General features: G+C 43.0%; 1 protein-coding gene across 1 annotated transcript; it reads right to left on the reverse strand.

Moving 5' to 3' along the window:
• Positions 1–7,645: 7,645 nt before the first annotated feature.
• On the reverse strand, positions 7,646–20,527 carry slx9 (SLX9 ribosome biogenesis factor). Its single transcript, XM_026158247.1, has 7 exons — positions 20,015–20,527; positions 19,357–19,477; positions 15,978–16,010; positions 11,740–11,808; positions 9,668–9,842; positions 8,010–8,075; positions 7,646–7,917 (listed from the first exon to the last, which is right to left on the reverse strand). The coding sequence occupies exons 1-7, from the start codon at positions 20,183–20,185 to the stop codon at positions 7,791–7,793; spliced, it is 762 nt and encodes a 253-aa protein (XP_026014032.1). The 5' UTR covers positions 20,186–20,527; the 3' UTR covers positions 7,646–7,790.
• Between the last annotated feature and the right edge of the window lie 218 nt (positions 20,528–20,745).

The raw sequence follows: 20,745 nt of genomic DNA on the forward strand, positions 1-20,745 counted from the left end.
ATTACTATTCATTAATAAGGAAAAGAAATCAGATTACTCGATTGATCAATGGACTAATGGAAAACAAATGAAAATACTTGTTTACTAAACTAATAGGTAACTAGCTTCTGTGGCTGAATACATCACATGCTCTTTTTTTAGTTTCAACAGGGAAATTATGAGGAAGCATCATGGAAGTCATATGAGCGCTTACTTTAATGCTTCTGATGACGGCTATGTTTTATTTTTCAATTAGACCCTTTTTAAAAAAAACTTTCAGAATATGAGTCGCTCCAAACAAGCCCACTGAGTGTCCCACAGTAGTGTGAAGGCTCAGTGCAGCCAAAGAAAATAGATGTGATAATATTCTGAATGTGGGGATGATCATAAAGACTTAGTCAGTGTCTCCTGGAGGTGACGTATTTGATGCCGTTCACATGAAAAGTGAAGTGTTGTATCCAAAAACGTTTATTAACATCATCCGACAGCGAGGAGATGTTTCACATGATGATCAGAAATATTCCAGCTGGCTCATATCAGCCTGGACGGACCAACGCTGCACCCACAGCTACAGCCTGCCAGCTCCCCTTTAACCTTTACATGCTCCGCACTGTTTCTTTGTCTGTGCTGTCACCCTCAGGGACAGACATGATTCATCCTGAGGCTCTTTTTGCTTTTACAAGAATATTGTAAATATCTTTTAATAAATGTGACATGTAGGATATTAATAGAGTCACGTTTTCCTCTTCATTTCTTGTCCTTTACAGCAAGAGTGAAAGTCAGACTGATGCTGCACAGAAGAAGCTGCTCAGCTTTACAGGAAATTCTGACGTCAACCATAAGTTTCAATTTGAACTACAGCAGGGATGAAAAGCTGGACGGAGGCAGCGGCACAGAAACACACAGACACTGCAGTATGAATGTACCAACACATAGCATCAGCTGTTTGAACTGCAGCCAGCCCCTGTATAACCCAGGCCCATCATCGAGTGAGGCAAGCTGAGGGAAAATGTGAACCTATCGTTTTCTGTAAGCACTGAATATGAAACCCAATGATTACTTCTTCCATAAGTACTCACTGTACTTACTGCACAAACCTGTCAAAAAAATGTTTTTTCTATGAGGCAACAAAGGCTGAAAATCACAAAACTTTGTTAATTTCATTTGTAGACAGAAAAACCCGAGTTTGAGGGAAGATTCACAGATCTCCATATTTAGACTGATGGCAGTATTTCTGTGATGCAGCAGATTCAAATAATATGAAGGATCATATTTCAAATATGAATCTAAGCTCTAATGATATTCCACGACCATGTGAACAAAAAGAGCGAAATATTAACCATTGTTTGTTTGTTTGTTTACAACGCTATTTAATTAGACACACACGTGTCACAGCAGGGAGCCAAACCTGTGCTAGAGGTCGGTTCGTGTGACCTCCCCCTAAATATTGATCGACTGACTGATTTGTTATATTTTAGCTGTCCGCCCCAGCTTAGTGCACCGCGTGCGTCTGCGCACTTCCAAGCACTGGCGCCAAAGTAAAAGGATTAAAAAAAAAAGACAGTAATTAAAGAAAACGGGTTCCTAAAGTTGAGAATAAAAGACACATTTTAAGCAACATGACTAACCTGATGCTTTCTTGCTAAAGCTCTTGTCCTGTTTACTGACCGCGCGCTCTGACAACACTGACAGGAGGCTGGAAAACCAACCAATGAACTAATGAGAGCTACTCACAGCGAGCTGCGTGACGGCGCTGAAGCCTCCTCGGTGTGACGGCGCCTGCAGAGCGTGAAGGTTCAAAACTCCTCTGGATGCTTCAGGGCTGCGCTTCTCATTGGACAGCAGCGGCGCCATATATGGTAACGATTAAATGTTTGCAGCATCACCCCTGACACCCAGCTTCATGCAGCGGCTACACCACCTCTCCGCGCAGCTAATGAAAGGAGGAGCTGCTGGACAAAACATTAAGAACATCATGGCAGACGAGGTGTGTTTGTTTTTAACAAACTTCAGTTCACTGACATATTTTTATTCACTCTGTAATTATTGTGTGAATGCAACTGTTACTCATTTCATTTTTATTATTCTGAATAATGCATGCTTGTTTGGCGTTTGTTCCTGTCTTTCTCCCTAAAAACTCCATGAAATTAAGATGTGAACTGTTTCAGCTACAGAAACTATAAAAAATGTCAGTTTTGGTGTTTGTGTTTCTTCTTTTTATTTCTTTTTATTTTTTTCTTGTGTTATTTACTGCACAATAATCTTACACGCTGCAGGATGATGCCAACGAAGTTAAAAGAGCTTGTGTAATTGTTTATCTCAATGAAGACCCAGAAACCCTCATAAAGGCGTACATGGTAAGTTTAGTGACCTCTGCTTTCCACAGATTTAGCTTTTTTGAATGTTGTGATGATGTTTACATTTTTAATTTAATTGATTATTAATTATTCATTCTTTTCCTCATTGATATTAATAAAGTATTTTTATTTTCATTTCTTCCTGGGATCAGAACAGATGGCCCACAGAATAAACCCTGTTGGGGTGCATGCACAGAAATACAGAATATCTGTTCTTCCCTCAGGACAACTGCATGCAGTAAAGATCTCTTCTCACCAACATTAAGAATTTATAGGCTAACGTTTAACAAATGTTTTAGCGGATGTGCTGTTGAGTTTTCCAGTGCAGCCTTTGTCTTATCCATGGCTGGGAACAGATACCAACAGGCCAAAAGTGGATGTTAGCACAGCTGGAAAGCTACACCAGATATTTACTGTGGTTTGTGTTCTGGCTGAAGGTTTATTTCTTTTGTTTTTGAGGATGCTGAGGAGAACCAGGAGGCAATGCGGCAGATCCTGGGAATCTTACCATTAGGAAGGAAGGAGCAGAACCCACCGGTGACCTTGAAGATGTTGGAGTAATCACTGAAGATGCTGAAATGCTGCGTGACCTTGGTAACACTGCAGATGCAGTCGCTGTTTTGTTTGGCCTCGTTTACTTACTGGACTGGAGCCTCCCCACAAAGCTGAAGTACACATCTGAGGTTTTACAAAGAACTGTGACGGAAACGGTCTCTCGACGAAAGCTCAGGTGGTAAAAAACAAACTGAATGGATCCACACACTGAGCTACTAATGCGCTTTGAAACGATGTCTGGATGTGTTTTAACAGACTTTCCACTTGTTCACGTGAGGTTTTCCTTTTATGTCGGTCAGGGAAGAGGAAAGAAATAAAACGGAGAGTGGAGCAAGTGAGGAAATGAATTGACTGAAGTATTTCCTGTGGCACAGCACTGTGTAACCCTTTGAAATACTGTTTGAAAGTTTCTCTGGGTTTGTGCAGGTCCAACAAGTCCAGAAGGTTTTTGTTGATTGCATGTTTTGATCATATTTAGAGGCAGAGAAAGTATATTCAGTTTTTTACAATCTCATAAACTGACTCCAGTGTTTCCTCTGGTTCTGGGAGTTTATCTTAGAATATTAATGACAGCTGGTGGTTGTTCGAGCTGAAGGGTAAAGCTGGTGATTAGCTTTTTCACATTAACAGACAACAGATTCAAAGTAAATATATTTACTCTATGCATTTTCTGTTTCTCTCCACTTCCTTTCTGCTACGAGTCCATTTGTTGTTGGTTTGACAACAGTAACAAATTTAAAGCAGCATAGAAAATGGCAGCTATGACCGCATTCATGTGAGAGTGAAATAGAAACACTTTTCCTGCTTATTATAGGAAAAGTGTTTCTATTTTTAACAGTTTAACAGTTTTAGTGAAAACTGTTAAACATTAAGCTCGGTGAGGAAGAAAGAACATGTTCACTGATACTCAGCAGAGTAAACAAACGTTTGTTCCACTAAAGTGCTGTCATTTCAGTTTACTTAACTACACTGTGTGGAAGCTGTGGGCATATCCTGGTGTAGTAAGTCAACTTAAATATTCTACGGTTATACCACTTAAAACGGGTTTAGTAAAATAAAACCCAGCGACTGCCTCACTAGTGTCAGTCAGGTAAGTGTGAGCTGCAAGGTTTCACTGGTTTAACTAAAGTTGTCTTTACATAAGTGAGTTAAGCTAATGAAATATATTTATGTCTGGATTCATCAACACTTTATTTATGTGAACACAGACTTCAATCAGAGCTGAGCAGGTCCGGCTGGGATGACCTGATCTGGTTATGTTGGTTACACACACACACACACACACACACACACACACACACACACACACACACACACACACACACACACACACACAGGGAGTGCAGAATTATTAGGCAAGTTGTATTTTTGAGGAATAATGTTATTATTGAACAACAACCATGTTCTCAATGAACCCAAAAAACTCATTAATATCAAAGCTGAATGTTTTTGGAAGTAGTTTTTAGTTTGTTTTTAGTTTTAGCTATTTTAGGGGGATATCTGTGTGTGCAGGTGACTATTACTGTGCAGAATTATTAGGCAACTTAACACAAAACAAATATATACCCATTTCAATCATTTATTTTTACCAGTGAAACCAATATAACATCTCCACATTCACAAATATACATTTCTGACATTCAAAAACAAAAGAAAAACAAATCAGCGACCAATATAGCCACCTTTCTTTGCAAGGACACTCAAAAGCCTGCCATCCATGGATTCTGTCAGTGTTTTGATCTGTTCACCATCAACATTGCGTGCAGCAGCAACCACAGCCTCCCAGACACTGTTCAGAGAGGTGTACTGTTTTCCCTCCTTGTAAATCTCACATTTGATGATGGACCACAGGTTCTCAATGGGGTTCAGATCAGGTGAACAAGGAGGCCATGTCATTAGTTTTTCTTCTTTTATACCCTTTCTTGCAGCCACGCTGTGGAGTACTTGGACGCGTGTGATGGAGCATTGTCCTGCATGAAAATCATGTTTTTCTTGAAGGATGCAGACTTCTTCCTGTACCACTGCTTGAAGAAGGTGTCTTCCAGAAACTGGCAGTAGGACTGGGAGTTGAGCTTGACTCCATCCTCAACCCGAAAAGGCCCCACAAGCTCATCTTTGATGATACCAGCCCAAACCAGTACTCCACCTCCACCTTGCTGGCGTCTGAGTGGGACTGGAGCTCTCTGCCCTTTACCAATCCAGCCACGGGTCCATCCATCTGGCCCATCAAGACTCACTCTCATTTCATCAGTCCATAAAACCTTAGAAAAACCAGTCTTGAGATATTTCTTGGCCCAGTCTTGACCTTTCAGCTTGTGTGTCTTGTTCAGTGGTGGTCGTCTTTCAGCCTTTCTTACCTTGGCCATGTCTCTGAGTATTGCACACCTTGTGCTTTTGGGCACTCCAGTGATGTTGCAGCTCTGAAATATGGCCAAACTGGTGGCAAGTGGCATCTTGGCAGCTGCACGCTTGACTTTTCTCAGTTCATGGGCAGTTATTTTGCGCCTAATAATTATGCACACCTGATATAGGGTGTTGATGTCATTAGACCACACCCCTTTTCATTACAGAGATGCACATCACCTAATATGCTTAATTGGTAGTAGGCTTTCGAGCAAATACAGCTTGGAGTAAGACAACATGCATGTGGAGGATGATGTGGACAAAATACTCATTTGCCTAATAATTCTGCACTCCCTGTACACACACACACGCATGTATGCATGAAGAGAAAAGATTAAGGGTAAAATCACACAGCGCTTTATACAACGTGCCTCATTCACACACATCGCTTGAAACAAACAGAGAGAGGCAGTCTCACAGTTTGGGTGCAACAACCTCAAAAGCACATCTGGTTTTAAGATCAGAGCGAGGGACAGTTAAAGAGAGGCCAGCAGCACTGATACAGGCTTAGAAAGAAGCTCTGCTGTGTCAGCAGCGGTGTTCAACTCCAGGCCTCGAGGGCCGGTGTCCTGCAGGGTTTAGATGTGTCCTCGATCCAGCACAGCTGGTTCAAATGGCTAAATGACCTCCTCAACACGTCTTGAAGTTCTCCAGAGGCCTGGCAAGGAATGAATCAGGCCCTCGAGGCCTGGAGCTCCCCACCCCTGATGTAGAGAGTTATACTGCAGTAGTGAGAGAAACGTACCTTCAGGAGTTCTAACCTTGAAGTAAGAACACCTGGATATTTCATATTCTGAAAGTATTTATACTGAAACTTAAATCTTTTCCTAAACTGAACTAGGTTTGGTGCCTGAATCTGACTGTAACTTTAAAATAAGTCATTAGCACATGGGCTACAGACCCAGCCTCCACTAAATTCTCCTAACGCATTGGATCACTTTGCTTTGTCCTAGTGAACCCAGCATCTGTAGCCTTTCAGGCACTATTATTATTGTTGTTGTCACAGTTCATTCACTGCCACACTTGAATTGCGATTGTGTTCTTTCATAGCTGCGTTTGTGTCTGTTGGTCATGAAATATTTGTGCTTGCAGTTTAAGGCTGTGAGATCTGAGAACAGTGGATTCACAGATACAAGCCTGGGAAGCGCCGTGCTTCATATATTCACTTCATTTGGAGGCTGCTAACAATGAGCTCTGGTTACTTTAATTCAACACTGCGCTCGTCCCATAGATCCATTATTAATGAGTTCTAATGGCAGCACCGGACTTTGTATTGATTAGGTTTTTCTTGCCTCTAATTATAAAAGGGCTTCGGGTGGGGGGTGGGGTGCGATTCGATGACTCTGGAAACAAAGGAATACATTTATTAACTGGATGGCTTTCATACAGTAGCATTGTCTCTCTAACTGATCCATACTGTGAGAGCCTTCATATGGGTCACATGAGGTCAGACGGCTCTCAACATGATCCCTACGCTTATCCCCAGCACAGGTTCTGCAGCACATTGAACATATGCTGTAAATGTAATTGAATTATGAGGTGGTGCTTTTGGATTGAAACTCTAAATATAACCCGTTTAAGACCCGGTTTAGTGTTAAGCATAAACGACTAATGTGATTTAGCTGTTTAAATAAAAGCAGAAAGCAAAGCTCTGACTTACCATTAACCCCAGTTTGTAGTACAGCCGTGTACAGAATGACATGTAGGAGTTTGTTTGCATTTTGAACCACAGACAGAATCCTGGCATCACTGCCCAGGCCGTTTCCTGTTCACTGTGCTCTTCTTCTTTCTGTCATTCACTCCTGTAATGTTTGGTTTGTCCTTCGGTGCATTCAGAGCCTTGATCGTATGTTGTGGCTTCACATAAATGTCTTTAATTGCAAATTAAATACTTGGGAGTCAAATCCAGACCTTCATTCGTTCATTTCATTTATTAAGAATTAATGAAGAAGAGTCTAAAAAAGAGCAGAAGCTAAAATCACACATCAAAGCTAGCACGTTGCCTTGACATTACTTATGTCTTCTCTCTTCTGATTTCTGCATTTCCTGTAAGTCAGACTTGGGTTTCACACTGTTATTTCATTTGCATCTACAGCGGAGAGTCAGCACGGAGACATGTGCCACATTCCTGGGAACACACCAGGCTGAGAGAAAGGGGAATTATCAGAAGCATCCACATTTCTGTATGTTAGAGGTATGTGCATGTGGTGACAGTCTGAACACTACTGTCAGGTCACGGCCTTATTCACAGGCAAGCAGCTGAAAGTACACATCCTGGGATGTTATTATTATTTTTAATGAACACAGTGATTAAAGTTTGTGACCTTGTAGGAGAAATGAAACAGAACATGTTGGGTCTGAATGTTGTGATTTATTATTTCAGAGAAACCCTGCTGTGTCACTCACAGGTATCAGGGTTGTTGCTGTTCGCTGACAGTTAGAAATGTTCGTGTGTGGATACTCTTCAGCCTCCCACAGTCCAGCTTTGGGATCTTGCTAAACGCAGCTTTGCTCTTCCTCCTGTCTCATCTTCTTCCTCAGCAGCTCACCGATATCAGCCAGAGGGTTGGTTTTACCTGAGAGCGTCCTTACTGCTTTGCTGAACCTGCTGGTCTCAGTCTCCCTGTAAAAACAATAAAGAAGAGTGGCAGAGGATTTCCACACAGGAGTGTAGTCTGGCTCTCAATCACTGTAAGAAAGAAAGAAAACTCTTACAGCAGTCTGCGTTTCTGTGAGCGTTTCATCTGACTGAAATCTGTGGGCTCTGGTCTCTTCACCGGGCTAAAGGGAGGACATCGGACAGAGACATGGGGACACTTTAACACATCAAGAACAGTGGACAGTTTCTTCTAATGGTGTCTCCTACTGGTCTTCCACACAGCAGGGAAACGCTGCGGGGTTTATTTATCAGGCAGTCACTACTTTAATGTTGCTTTGACATCAGTGTGTGGTGGTCACATGACCACAGAGTGTAAATCAAACTAAAGATGTTTTTATCACAGTCTGTGGGAGAAGCTGCTCCTTCAGGTAGCTCCACCCAAACTCTGCAAGACATCTGACGTAGGCCAGGAAAAAGAAATGGAGCTGATGGGCACAGACAGGGACGGACGGGGACAGATGGAGACAGACAGAGACAGGACAGGGACAGATGGAAACAGACAGAGACAGGACAGGGACAGCCAGGGACAGGACAGGGACAGTCAGGGACAGGACAGGGACAGTCGGGGACAGGACAGGGACAGTCGGGGACAAATGGAAACAGACAGAGACAGGACAGGGACAGATGGAAACAGACAGAGACAGGACAGGGACAGATGGGGACAGACAGAGACAGGACAGGGACAGATGGGGACAGACAGAGACAGGACAGGGACAGCGGGGGACAGGACAGGGACGGACGGGGACAGATGGAAACAGACAGAGACAGGACAGGGACAGCGGGGGACAGACAGGGACAGTCGGGGACAGGACAGGCACATATGGGGACAGACGAGGACAGACATTGAAGCTCATTTAATTACTAAAGGTTCCCTCTCTCAGACAGACCTGTGGTCATGAGTCAGCTGACTGTACTTAGGAGATATCTGACACTGATCCAAATGAAAGCATCACTTAGTGTTTGCTTTTGATATTCTTCTTCTTATCATTGTTGTTGTTATTACTGAATAGTGTTAAAGTTGAACTTTGACCTAGATGAACCCAGGCCTGATTACTGCTGCTTGAATAACAAATTTACAGTTCAAGGTTTGTTTTTTTTGTCACTCATCATGAACACGACAGAACAAAGTGAAGTACAAATTCTCTAAAATACAAAGAAAGTGATTGAGACTAAAGATGTGAAAACCAGCACATCAGTGTACAAAGATGACAAAGTTTCTGAGGACTGTGGTGAACCATGGTGACAATGGAAAAAACTGACTGGACTGACGACTCATCCGAGTCCAGCAAAAGATGTAAGTGCAGGCCTGTGTCAGCAGTAAAACAGTGGTGCTCGTGCGATGGTCCATAATTCATTTTGTGTCAGTATAGCAGGCACTGATGGACACGCCTGCGGAAAACAGTTAAGCTTAGAAAATCTCTTTATTATTGAAATAAAACGTCTTATTTTGGCCTGATCAGCCCAAAGTAAGCTCCTTTTTCCAACCTCTGCTCATTTCTACTAAAATATTTGGTCATTAAGAAACGGACAGCGAACACAAGTGAGAGCAGCCAGTAGATGAAGCCTCATCAGCCACAAACATGCCATTAGTCCTGATTTGCTGTCTTCAAGGACAAAAGAAACGGGATCACTTTGGGACGCTGCACTTGATAATCAACAACTGTCATGTTGACACTTGATGCCTGGCTTGCTCAGCGGTCACCTTGGCACTTACACTTTGATTTTCCTGCTTTTGCGGCAAGCGACGGGGGCTGTGGAAGCTGGGGAGATGAGCTGAGAGAGATCCGGTAAGGCGTCAGCCAGCGGCCTCATGTCTCCCACTACAGGAGTGGCCTGTCTCCGGACCTCGGCTGCTTGGAGCTCTTTCGCCTGCTTAATGGAGCTGATCTCTGAGAAACAGCAGCAAAATTATTACAGTGAGACATATAGTAACAGGAAATGTCAGTACAAGATGTGAGGTTTCTATATAACATACACTTATTCTTCTTCATTTTATTACTGAAGTCACTGTGATGTGCCGTCGTGGGACAGTTATCAGTGTCGTTGTGCTATTGTACCACGTAGGACTGTGCAATGACACCGTTATCTCTCACATGTGAACTTAAACATGTCAAAGTTGATTTAAACTGAGATGTTACATTGAGTAACACACGCAGACAGTGTTTGCAGACTACAGAATAAAGACGAGGGACGGCTGACAACAACAAGCCGAACCTGTGAGCGACGGCGTTCTCAGCCGCTCTGTGATGGCAGCTCTGTGACATCACACATGCAGACCGTTGCACATGAAGAAAGCCTCTGTGGTACTTTAACAGGAGGGTTTTATCCATTTTACTGTCACTTAATTCTTTTCAAACTATTTTCTGGCATCACAGTGAAAATGAGCGGCGTGTCTACCAAAACAATAAGAGGTATTGATCCCAAAGGAACCTTCATGCCAACTAAACTCTCCACAGCTGACGACCAAGTACCAGGATTCATTCTCCTGTCAAACAGCTGAGCCCCAGTGATGTGGAAACAAACCATTAAAGTATGTACTGCATATTACAGGGGCGATCGTGGCTCAAGAGTTGGGAGTTTGCCTTTTAATCAGAAGGTTGCCGGTTCGAGCCCCGGCTTGGACAGTCTTGGTCGTTGTGTCCTTGGGCAAGACACTTCACCCGTTGCCTACTGGTGGTGGTCAGAGGGCCCGGTGGCGCCAGTGTCCGGCAGCCTCGCCTCTGTCAGTGCGCCCCAGGGTGGCTGTGGCTACGATGTAGCTTGCCATCACCAGTGTGTGAATGTGTGCGTGAATGGGTGGATGACTGGATATGTAAAGCGCTTTGGGGTCCTTAGGGACGAGTAAAGCGCTACATAAATACAGACCATTTACCATACTTCTTACTCCCCAAGCATCAGAATTACTTTAAGTTTAGCAATTCCTGGAAATGAATCTTCTTTCCCTAACGTGTCCATTCAAGCTGTACATTTAAAGTGAAAGCTGGATGTCCTTGGCCAGTGGAGCCCAGACTGTAACACTGGGACGATCCACTGTGGAGCTGGTTTAGGGTTTCAGCAGGGCTGAGACATGAAGCCATTAGTAACTAATTATACGCCTGAAGAGGAGACGTGTTGTGTTACTGACGAATTGATTGGCTCATCACAGGGCTACTGTTACAGGCTAATCCCAATTAGCTGAAATGATCACGGAGAGAAGATTCCTAATTGGAAGAAGATGTCGTTTTTAAAACCTTTAATAATCTGTGTTACATGAAAACAACTAAGATCACACAAACACACAGTTTCCAAACACGCGTGTCCACGGTGAGTGGAGTGTGACGGGTTCACCTTCTCCACAGAACGACGCGTCCGACTGTTTTTTCACGAGCTTTGAATTCAGTTCTAGCAGCACTGATGCGACACCTGGACCGTACACAGGTCCCTCTGGACGGCGGATCGAAACCTGCCATTGTTGTTTCTGATGTTTTTGAAGAGTTTGTGGACCACAGTGGGGCTCGAGCACAGAGCGATCAGACACCAGTACCTTCACCTCAGCCTCCCTGCAAACTAACCCTAACTCAGTAATTAAAACAGTGTAATAGTGAAGTGACACTGACAAAAATATTACATTAATAAGAATGAACACAGGTCCCAACGTGGCAGACTCCAGAGTGTGTTTGGACTGTTCACTCAGATGAAAATACGTGTTGGCCTGAGATTTTTGGTAAGAAATGGAGCTGTACGACTGAACCACAGCTGCCAGACTAAATAAGAGCAGGTTACATTGTTGTGTCCATGTGAACTCACTGCTGAGCCACCGCTCCCTCCTCTCCTTCATCTTTTCTTTCTTTGACTGCATTTTCTTGATTTCTGTGCCTGTAGAAACACAAACACACACAAACAGGAATATCAGTCGATATAACAGCACAGTGGGAGGGGCCTATGAGAGGCAGCTTTATGTGACTCATCATGGCTGCAAACCTTCCTTCGTGAACAGAAAACAAAGCTTCGTGCTGCATAAACCAGCGCTGACACTCCGTGCATGTGTCAGGACCAAAACCCATGCAGGGTTAACCCAACGTAGAAACACAGTTCTTTCCTTTTGGAAATGAAAGAGTGAAGACAAAAGGCTGTAGAGGCTCTGAGCAGTCCTGTCCCTGTAGCTGCAACAGCATCAGAAATATATTGAAGCTTATTGATCCATGCTTTAGCAGCAGCTTCAAACATGCTGTTCTTTGCTCTACGTCCCTTTTTTAAAATCATAGCAGTGCCCAGCACTAAAGTAAAAGCTAGGTCAACACTGACCCATGAAGCGCCCACACAGGCAGCTTTACCCAGTCAGTGTGTTCTGGTATACGGTGCACTACTGCTCATATTGGGGTTAATTACATTAGAGATGCAGTATTCTGTCAATATAAACACTTTTAAATAAAATCTACTGACTATATGTTGGTGTTTTAAATTCCATAACAACTCCCTCTTGTTTAACATTAAGGCTGAGTGAGTCCACATTTGTTCTGTGAAGACATGCGGCGAAATACGAAGCAAATTAAAAAAGACGAGGAACCATCATGGAAGGACAGGCCCCTGCATGTATGTACCACCGGCAGATAGAGGAGGTGGCTGATATCCAGAAATCCTACCAGTGGCTGGACAAAGCTGGACTGAAAGACAGCACAGAGGCACTAATCATGGCAGCACAAGAACAAGCTCTGAGTACAAGATCCATAGAGGCTGGGGTCTATCACACCAGGCAAGACCCCAGGTGCAGGCTGTGTAAAGATGCCCCAGAGACAATCCAGCACATAACAGCAGGGTGCAAGATGCTAGCAGGCAAGGCATACATGGAACGCCATAACCAAGTGGCCGTCATAGTGTACAGGAACATCTGTGCCGAGTATAACCTGGAAGTCCCGAGGTCAAAATGGGAGATGCCCCCAAGGGTGGTGGAGAATGACCGAGCTAAGATCCTGTGGGACTTCCAGATACAGACGGACAAAATGGTGGTGGCTAACCAACCGGACATAGTGGTGGTAGACAAACAGAAGAAGACGGCCGTAGTGATCGATGTAGCGGTTCCGAATGACAGCAATATCAGGAAGAAGGAACACGAGAAGCTGGAGAAATACCAAGGGCTCAGAGAAGAGCTCGACAGATTGCAGATTGGACTACTGCAATTCATTGTATTATGGCCTAGATCATGCCACCATCCATCGCCTTCAGATGGTTCAAAATGCTGCTGCTCGCCTGCTAACCGGTACCAAACGGAGAGAGCATATAACCCCAATTTTAGCCTCTTTACACTGGCTCCCTGTCCCCTACAGGATCCAATTTAAACTCTTACTTTTTGTTTTTAAGTCACTCAACGCCCGAGCCCCCCCTACTTGTCAGAGCTCCTCTCTGCCTATGCTCCAGGAAAACCCACGAGATCTAGTTCAAAACTATTGTTGTCCATTCCACGGACTAACCTCAAATCTCGTGGTGATAGATCCTTCTCTGTGGCAGGTCCCAGACTTTGGAATAGTCTCCCCTTTAATATTAGATCTGCTCAAACTCTTGAGCAATTTAAATCTTTACTAAAGACACACTTTTACGCTCTGGCTTTTAACACATTATGACCCAAGCATTTTGGATTTATTTGAATTAGTTAGTATTGTTTCAATTCTTCTATTTTATTGTTTCTATTGTTATTATTGTATTACACTGTAGTTTTTAATTTTATTGTTATTGTTAAGCACTTTGTGCAGCATCGGCTGTTGGAAATGTGCTATATAAATAAATTTGACCTTGACCTTGACCTTGACCTTGACAGGATGTGGAGGGTGAAGGTAAAGGTGGTCCCCGTGGTAATCGGAGCACTAGGTGCGGTGACTCCCAAGCTAGGCGAGTGGCTCCAGCAGATCCCGGGAACAACATCGGAGATCTCTGTCCAGAAGAGCGCAGTCCTGGGAACAGCTAAGATACTGCGCAGGACCCTCAAGCTCCCAGGCCTCTGGTAGAGGACCCGAGCTTGAAGGATTGACCGCCCACAGGGGCAAGTGGGGAATTTTTTTATATATTTTATATAACAGGAACTGCCAAGGACTTGTTTAAGCTAGCGATGGGGAGACATGCCTAACTCAACATCTTGTACGTTTGCTCACTTACAAAGAATGAGCTGTCTATCATTTTTATCATGTTTAAATGTAATGGAGAGACAAAATACCAACCAAGGCAACAACAGACAGGCTAAGGAAGAGGCCCATTAAAGGCTCCCCAGTCTCCAAACGTCAATGCTCCAGGACATCTGTGGAGGGAGCTGAAGCATGGAGTTGTTTGTCAAGTGGAGTGGGCCAAAATCCCCCCTGAGATGTGTGCAAACCTGCTGCTCATCCAATAATTATTTACCCCACTGTATGTCAGCCAGTGTTGTTCAGACAGGCATGTTATCTCCACACTGTGAACAGTGCAGACATCCTAGCAGGCCTTTATCTACCAGCACAGCACCAAACAACACAAGTGTTTCAACAGAACAGGCAAAGATAAGCATCTGCCACTGGCTACAACTGTGAGCACAGGTGGAGAAATCCAATCTTTCACAAGTAGGTGGGGGTTTCCAGTGTGTTTGTTAGGCAGGGGGCATGCTTTACCACCACTGTTCCCACTGGGAGCCTCATTTTTCCACTGTCAGATGAAATGGATCTCTGTGATTGAGGTGGGCAGAAGACGAGTTCTCCACCTAACCGTCGTACATCCACCACACCGCACACACTGCAGAGTAAGTGATATCGAACAGCTGAAGGCAAATGAGAAAACAACACCACAGCAGGGAGAGAGAAGACTGGTTCAGCACATCACAGCTTTGCAGCTGCTTTAGACGACTCTAAGTAGTGACGAGCATTTCAACAGTTTCATGGAGGCCTTCATATACACGGAAGAACCAAAACAGGCTCATTAAAGACACTAGGGCTGCCACAAACAATTATTTTGATAGTCGACTAGTCACCGATTATTTTTGCGATTAGTCGACTAATCAGATCATCATCCATTGGACGTACAGCGTACAGCTTATTGCACCAGCAGCATCTGCTCTTATATAACTATCATTAGCTTACAGCTTTAAGTGTTTAAGGTCTGTGCTAACTAAAAATAAAGACAAGATGGTAGTTTATTAAATTTTAATGAAATTTGCAGATTGTTTCGGTGAAGTTTAATAAACTCCTTGCTATCTAAAATATAACAGGACACCGGAGTATATTCTGGAGCATCTCACACTTCTGATGATCAGCTGTCTGCTTGACAGTTTTAGCTGTGCAAAAACTTTAATCTCAGCCAAACCGATTTACTCAGGAACAAATAAAACACTGAAAAAAGCCAAACAATAACATTGTTAAGTTATCTAAGTGACTTATATATATGTTTAACCTGAGTAGCGAAAGACGGCGGTGGGTTTGAAAAAGATTTGCCGGGAGTCCGGTGTTCTCACGGCTCTAGTGAGCCTAGCCCCCGGCTAGCTATCGAGCTAGTGGGTAACAGACGTCTCCGAAAACGTCGGAGCGCTTTTGAAAATATGTGGTGTCCTGATAAACTGAGCAGATATTTGAGGTTTACACAGCTACATTCTCGCCTGAAAATATGTTAAACGTTTATTTTGTGACCCAGAAAGAATAATAAGAGTAAAGTTAAAACTAACTAGCTGCTGCCATTGTTGACAACTGCGCTGGGCTGCGCTATGAATTCTGGGACACAGCTTCTTCTTCTTCGGGGTTTAACGGCAGCTGGCATCCTTGTACATGCAGTGCTGCCATCTTCTGTTTCAGTCCGTTATTACACTCTTAAATCCTGCTACTTATTCCTGCGTCCTTTGTGATCTTACAAAGCTTCAAACGATGCGTCGACTATTAAATCAGTCGTCGACGATTTTAATAGTCGACATAATCGTGACTAGTCGACTAATCGTGGCAGTCCTAAAAGACACACACAATTATGCTGTTTTTCTGCCTCTGTACAGTTCAAACTTGAAACTGCTCTATTCTCAAATTACAGAGATTCTGAAGTCTTCTTACCTGTTGTTGCTTTTTCTCTGTTGTTCTCAAATGCTGAAATAAAATCAAAACACTGAGTGAAAACCAGCATTTACACTCCGGGGCCTGAGCACATAAACCTAAGATTAACTGCAACTGGCTTCACAGCTGAGCAAGAGAGACACTCAGTCAGCTCAACAACTTGACTGAATTTCATTTTATTTCTAAATCACATCAACAGTTTACAGAGATTCAAGCATAGTTTGTTCCTGTCACACCATTTTTTAAAATTTTGTACATTTCTTAAGTAACCATATCGAGCAGCTCTGTTAGGTCCCAAACACAAAATATTTCTCTCATCAGCATTTTAATAACACTCATTTTAATAAGTCAGACACAAGGGGTGGGCGATAGAAACGATATAAATTTGGCCAACGATAGAGATTTTGACTATACCGCTCTATCGCGATAGCGCATGTTGATGATGTCATCAAGCTGCGCCTGTTTTGGTCAAAGCATGGCAGCGGCTAAAACCATTATCATCTGCAAATGATGGCGGCCGACGGTCACGGCAAAGAGATGAAGCACTTTTGAAATATGGGGGAAGCCAAAAACTGCGCTTCCTCCACTTCCGTAACATTGATTCATTAATGTTGAATTCTCTGCAGCTGCTCTGTTCCCATGTTGTTGCAGTATATTAATGACTAACCTCGTATTGTGGATGAATGATCTCAGTTGTTCTCCTGACTGAAGTTTGACCCGTGTACAGCATCCTGCTATGCGACTGCATTTGTCCCTGACCACCAGAATCCCTCACGTTAACTTTTATCGAGTGGAAAAAGTTGGTGTTCATCCTCCAGCTTCACTGTGCTAATGTTATGCTAACATGGCTGTGTCACTAGCAATCACGTAGCACAACATTATATACCAGCTAGCCAAACTTCAGTAACGCTACAAACATCACTGCTGTTTATTTTTCTGTCTTCATTTATGTTGGAAGTGGCAGCAGAGCTGTACGTTTGAATTAAAAAAATCTCAGTCAGAACATGGTATGAAATGTTTAGGTGGAAACTAGCGAGCTAACTTCCTGTTAACTTCTAACTCCGTTAAATGTCATAAATTCTGTTTTCATGGATGTTAAACTTAATTATTAGACCTGGTAAAGCAGCAACGCTGATGATTTAATTAAAGATGAAAGAATTTAGAGAGTTTTTAACTCTCAGTGTTCGTTTGACTTTGGGACCTGAAGTAGACGGAGTTTTGGACCCAGATTACTTCGCGAAGCTCCTCACTACGGCAGCCGTAATGCTCTGACGATCCATCAAGCAGTGCGACTTACCAAAGTGTGCCTTATAGTGTGAAAAATACGTTATACAGAAGAAAAGAGTATGTCGTGATATTAGGGGTGCAACGATATTCGTATCGATATTGAACCGTTCGATACAGTGCTTTCGGTTCGGTACGCATATGTATCGAACAATACAACATTTGTAATTTATTTTATCAACTTTCCTTCTGACGATGCTGTCTGTGTTGAGCGCTCAGTGAATCTGCGTTCGACTACTCCGCCTAGGCTGCACTGTCCAGCGCAGATCCACTGAGCGCTCAACACAGACAGCATAGTCAGAAGGAAGAGCGCAGGGCAAGCTAGCAAGACAGAAGTTAAGCTCTCCTTGCAACATGGACCCCCCCCACTCTCAGATCTGGCGTTTGGAATTATTTTGGTTTTCATGTGACGTATGACCCTGAAGGTAAGCGAGTCATGGACTAAAGTAAAACAGTATGTTGGATGTGCCGTGTAATGCTCAATTACATGGGTGGGAGCTAGTGTGTTAGCGCAGTTAGCTCATTAACGTGTTGGCCGTCTAGCCCCATGCACGGAGCGATCGGCGGTAGCTCGTTAACGGAGATTTGCCGTGTTGTGGCGTTAAGGTCATTTCAACGAGATTAACCTGAAAGCACTAGTGGGAACACAACGAATATGACTGCACATTTACGCTGACATCATCCTAGTGCAAAGACAAAAACAACAAGCATGCTACTAACTTTAGCCGAGTCATTTAGACAGCTGTTAGCACATGATTCTCCTCATGCTGCTGAGATTATAGCCCAGAAGAAACGGATAGTATAGCTTTTATTTTGGAAAGAGACATTTCTCTGTAATAAACTCTCTTTTCCAAAGATGAGTGATTCCTCAATCAGATACAGGGCTCGCAATATCGCTAGCCCGACGTCCTGGGGCTAGCGATTTTTTCAGTCGGGCTACCAAAATCTCTCTGCCCTGCCCGTCCGGCTATTGTAGGAAGGAAAATATATATCAATGCTTTTGCATTCTTTCAGAAATGTAGCTGGGTAATTATGTCATTGGCATCGGTGAGCCACTGTCAATATGTGACATATTGAAATCGCGTTTGAATTTGCGCTTGTTTTTTTGGTTTCACTTTGCAATCGCGCGAACTGTGTATAGAGAGCGACAGCACTGATCTGTGAGTGATGATAATTTGTGCACCAATTCCTCTGACATCGTCTTATTAATCGTTAGCTCACTATGCAAACATGACAAGTGAAATCTCCCGCAGCTTAAACATGTGAGAGGTTGATCGCGCAGAGAATCGCTGAGCTTATGTGAGTGCGTCTGTAAAAGCATTTTAGTTCTGCTGAGCCAAATAAGACAGGTCAGGGTGAAGAAGTGACAGCCAAAGAAAAGCTTACCACAAAATGGAGAAGTTATGACAAATCAGACTATAAGGCAAAAAGAAAGTGCAGCTTTATGGTTTCATGGACAAAATAATTTCTGTGGCTGCAATATGACGAGCTAAATAACCAGGGCTGCACATAAGTGGTCCGCAGGTGCGCATTCGCTGTCAAAATAAAAAACACGCACAAGGGTTAGGGTTAAATTTAAAAACTGTACTTTTGAGTTAAAATATATATTTATAATTTTAATAAATGACAAATTAAAAAGGCATGAACATTTTTTTTGTATCGAAAAAATATCGAACCGTGACACCAAAGTATCGAACCGAACCGTGAATTTTGTGTATCGTTGCACCCCTACGTGATATATATCGTTACCGCACATGCTTCAAATTATATCGCAATATGAATTTTAGGCCATATCGCCCAGCCCTATCAGACACCTTACAAATGTCACTGATATAAATAAATAATGAATCGTTTTCATTTAACTGTAGCAGTTTACCCGATTAGGAATACATTTTCTGAATTATTTACATGTAGGTTAAGACTCAGGCACAGAAGCAAAGGACACAGAGCTTTGTGTGCTTCAGTGCAGCTTTAGACCTGAGCCACACTTATACCGTCTTTACAGTTGATACCTTAATTTGCTTCACTGACCTCTGTGGGTCATAATACAATAATCAAATAAGCCATCACACTGACATGGACAAACGTCTCTTACCTTTCGTGACAGGTGTGGGCACATCTGGAGCTTCATCAAACTTGAGTGTCTGTACCAGAGCTTCAGGAGAGATCTTGGTGCCAGCAAAAACACTGGAGGGGAAGGATGCCAACGCAGGCGCCTGCAAGGGTTTGAAAGTGCATCTATAACTCAAAGACTTCTATCCACCACATTTGTGCTAGAATGGAGCCTAATGTGTGATTCTGTCTGTCTCTAAGTGTAATGGTCTCGAGCTGGTAATTAGTTACTCAGTAATTCAGTAATTACTTCCTCCAAACCATCAACGTGTCTTTTAGACCCATTCCTACAAAACTGCTCAAAGAAGTCCTGCCATTAATTAATGCTTCAATCTTAAATATGATCAACCTATCTCTAATAATCAGCTATGTACCACAGGCCTTCAAGCTGGCTGTAGTTAAACCTTTACTCAAAAAGCATCTCTAGACCCAGCAGTCTCAGCTAATTATAGGCCAATCTCCAACCTTCCTTTCATATCAAAAATCCTTGAAAGAGTCAAACAGCTAACAGATCATCTGCAGAGGAATGGCTTATATGAAGAGTTTCAGTCAGGTAAAGGTTGATATTGTCACGTCCGTCCCAAGAAAGTGGCAGTGACGGATTTGGACTGTTCGTTATGTCCATGGTTTTAAACACACACCTGTCTGTGAGGCTTGCTCCCCAGTCTTAGATTTGCTGTGAGTAGTTCACCAGGATCCTTCCGTACAGTAGAAGACACCAGTGAGCCGTGCTGCGCGAAGCCGATCGGCCCATCGACCTTTACGGCCTCGTGGTGAAGCTTCTGCCGAACATATTTTATCTTCCCAACCATTTTAATACCGCCGAACCAACTTTAAGTCCACTTCTTACACGAACTCCCTCGTGTTGATATTTCCATTAGAGAGCGTGCAATGTAGGTCAAGTCGTCCAAGCTAACACCGGAAATCGTTCTGTTTTGCCTTCAAAAGTGTTTTCTCTCCTTTGAACATGTTGCCTCAAACAAGGTTTTGGTATTTCCTTAATGGGAAACACGCCGCGTACTTAACTTCCCCCCTGTCATCGCAGCTGCCATCGACGGTGTTAACATTTTAACTGACTTAGAGAGCGTATAAGAAGCTTGAACATATTTTACTTTGGTAATAACTACCGGAAGTAGTTATAGTAGTTCTGAGGCGACTGGTGTACCAGCTTAGTGCCTCGGTGTAAAACGAGGAGGAGTGAAAGTTCCTAGTGATACTAATTTCCAAAAGTTGTTCTCCAAAACTTTAATATATATATTGGTATAATTTCCAAAAAAGGTTTAGTACCAAGTTATGTTATTTATTTATTTTTACCTTTTAGAAAATGGGAAAATAATTACTTCCTTAAATTTGCTGAATAACTTGGTTTGAT

The sequence above is a fragment of the Astatotilapia calliptera genome, chromosome 23 (assembly GCF_900246225.1).
Source record: "Astatotilapia calliptera chromosome 23, fAstCal1.2, whole genome shotgun sequence".
NCBI lineage: Eukaryota > Metazoa > Chordata > Actinopteri > Cichliformes > Cichlidae > Astatotilapia > Astatotilapia calliptera.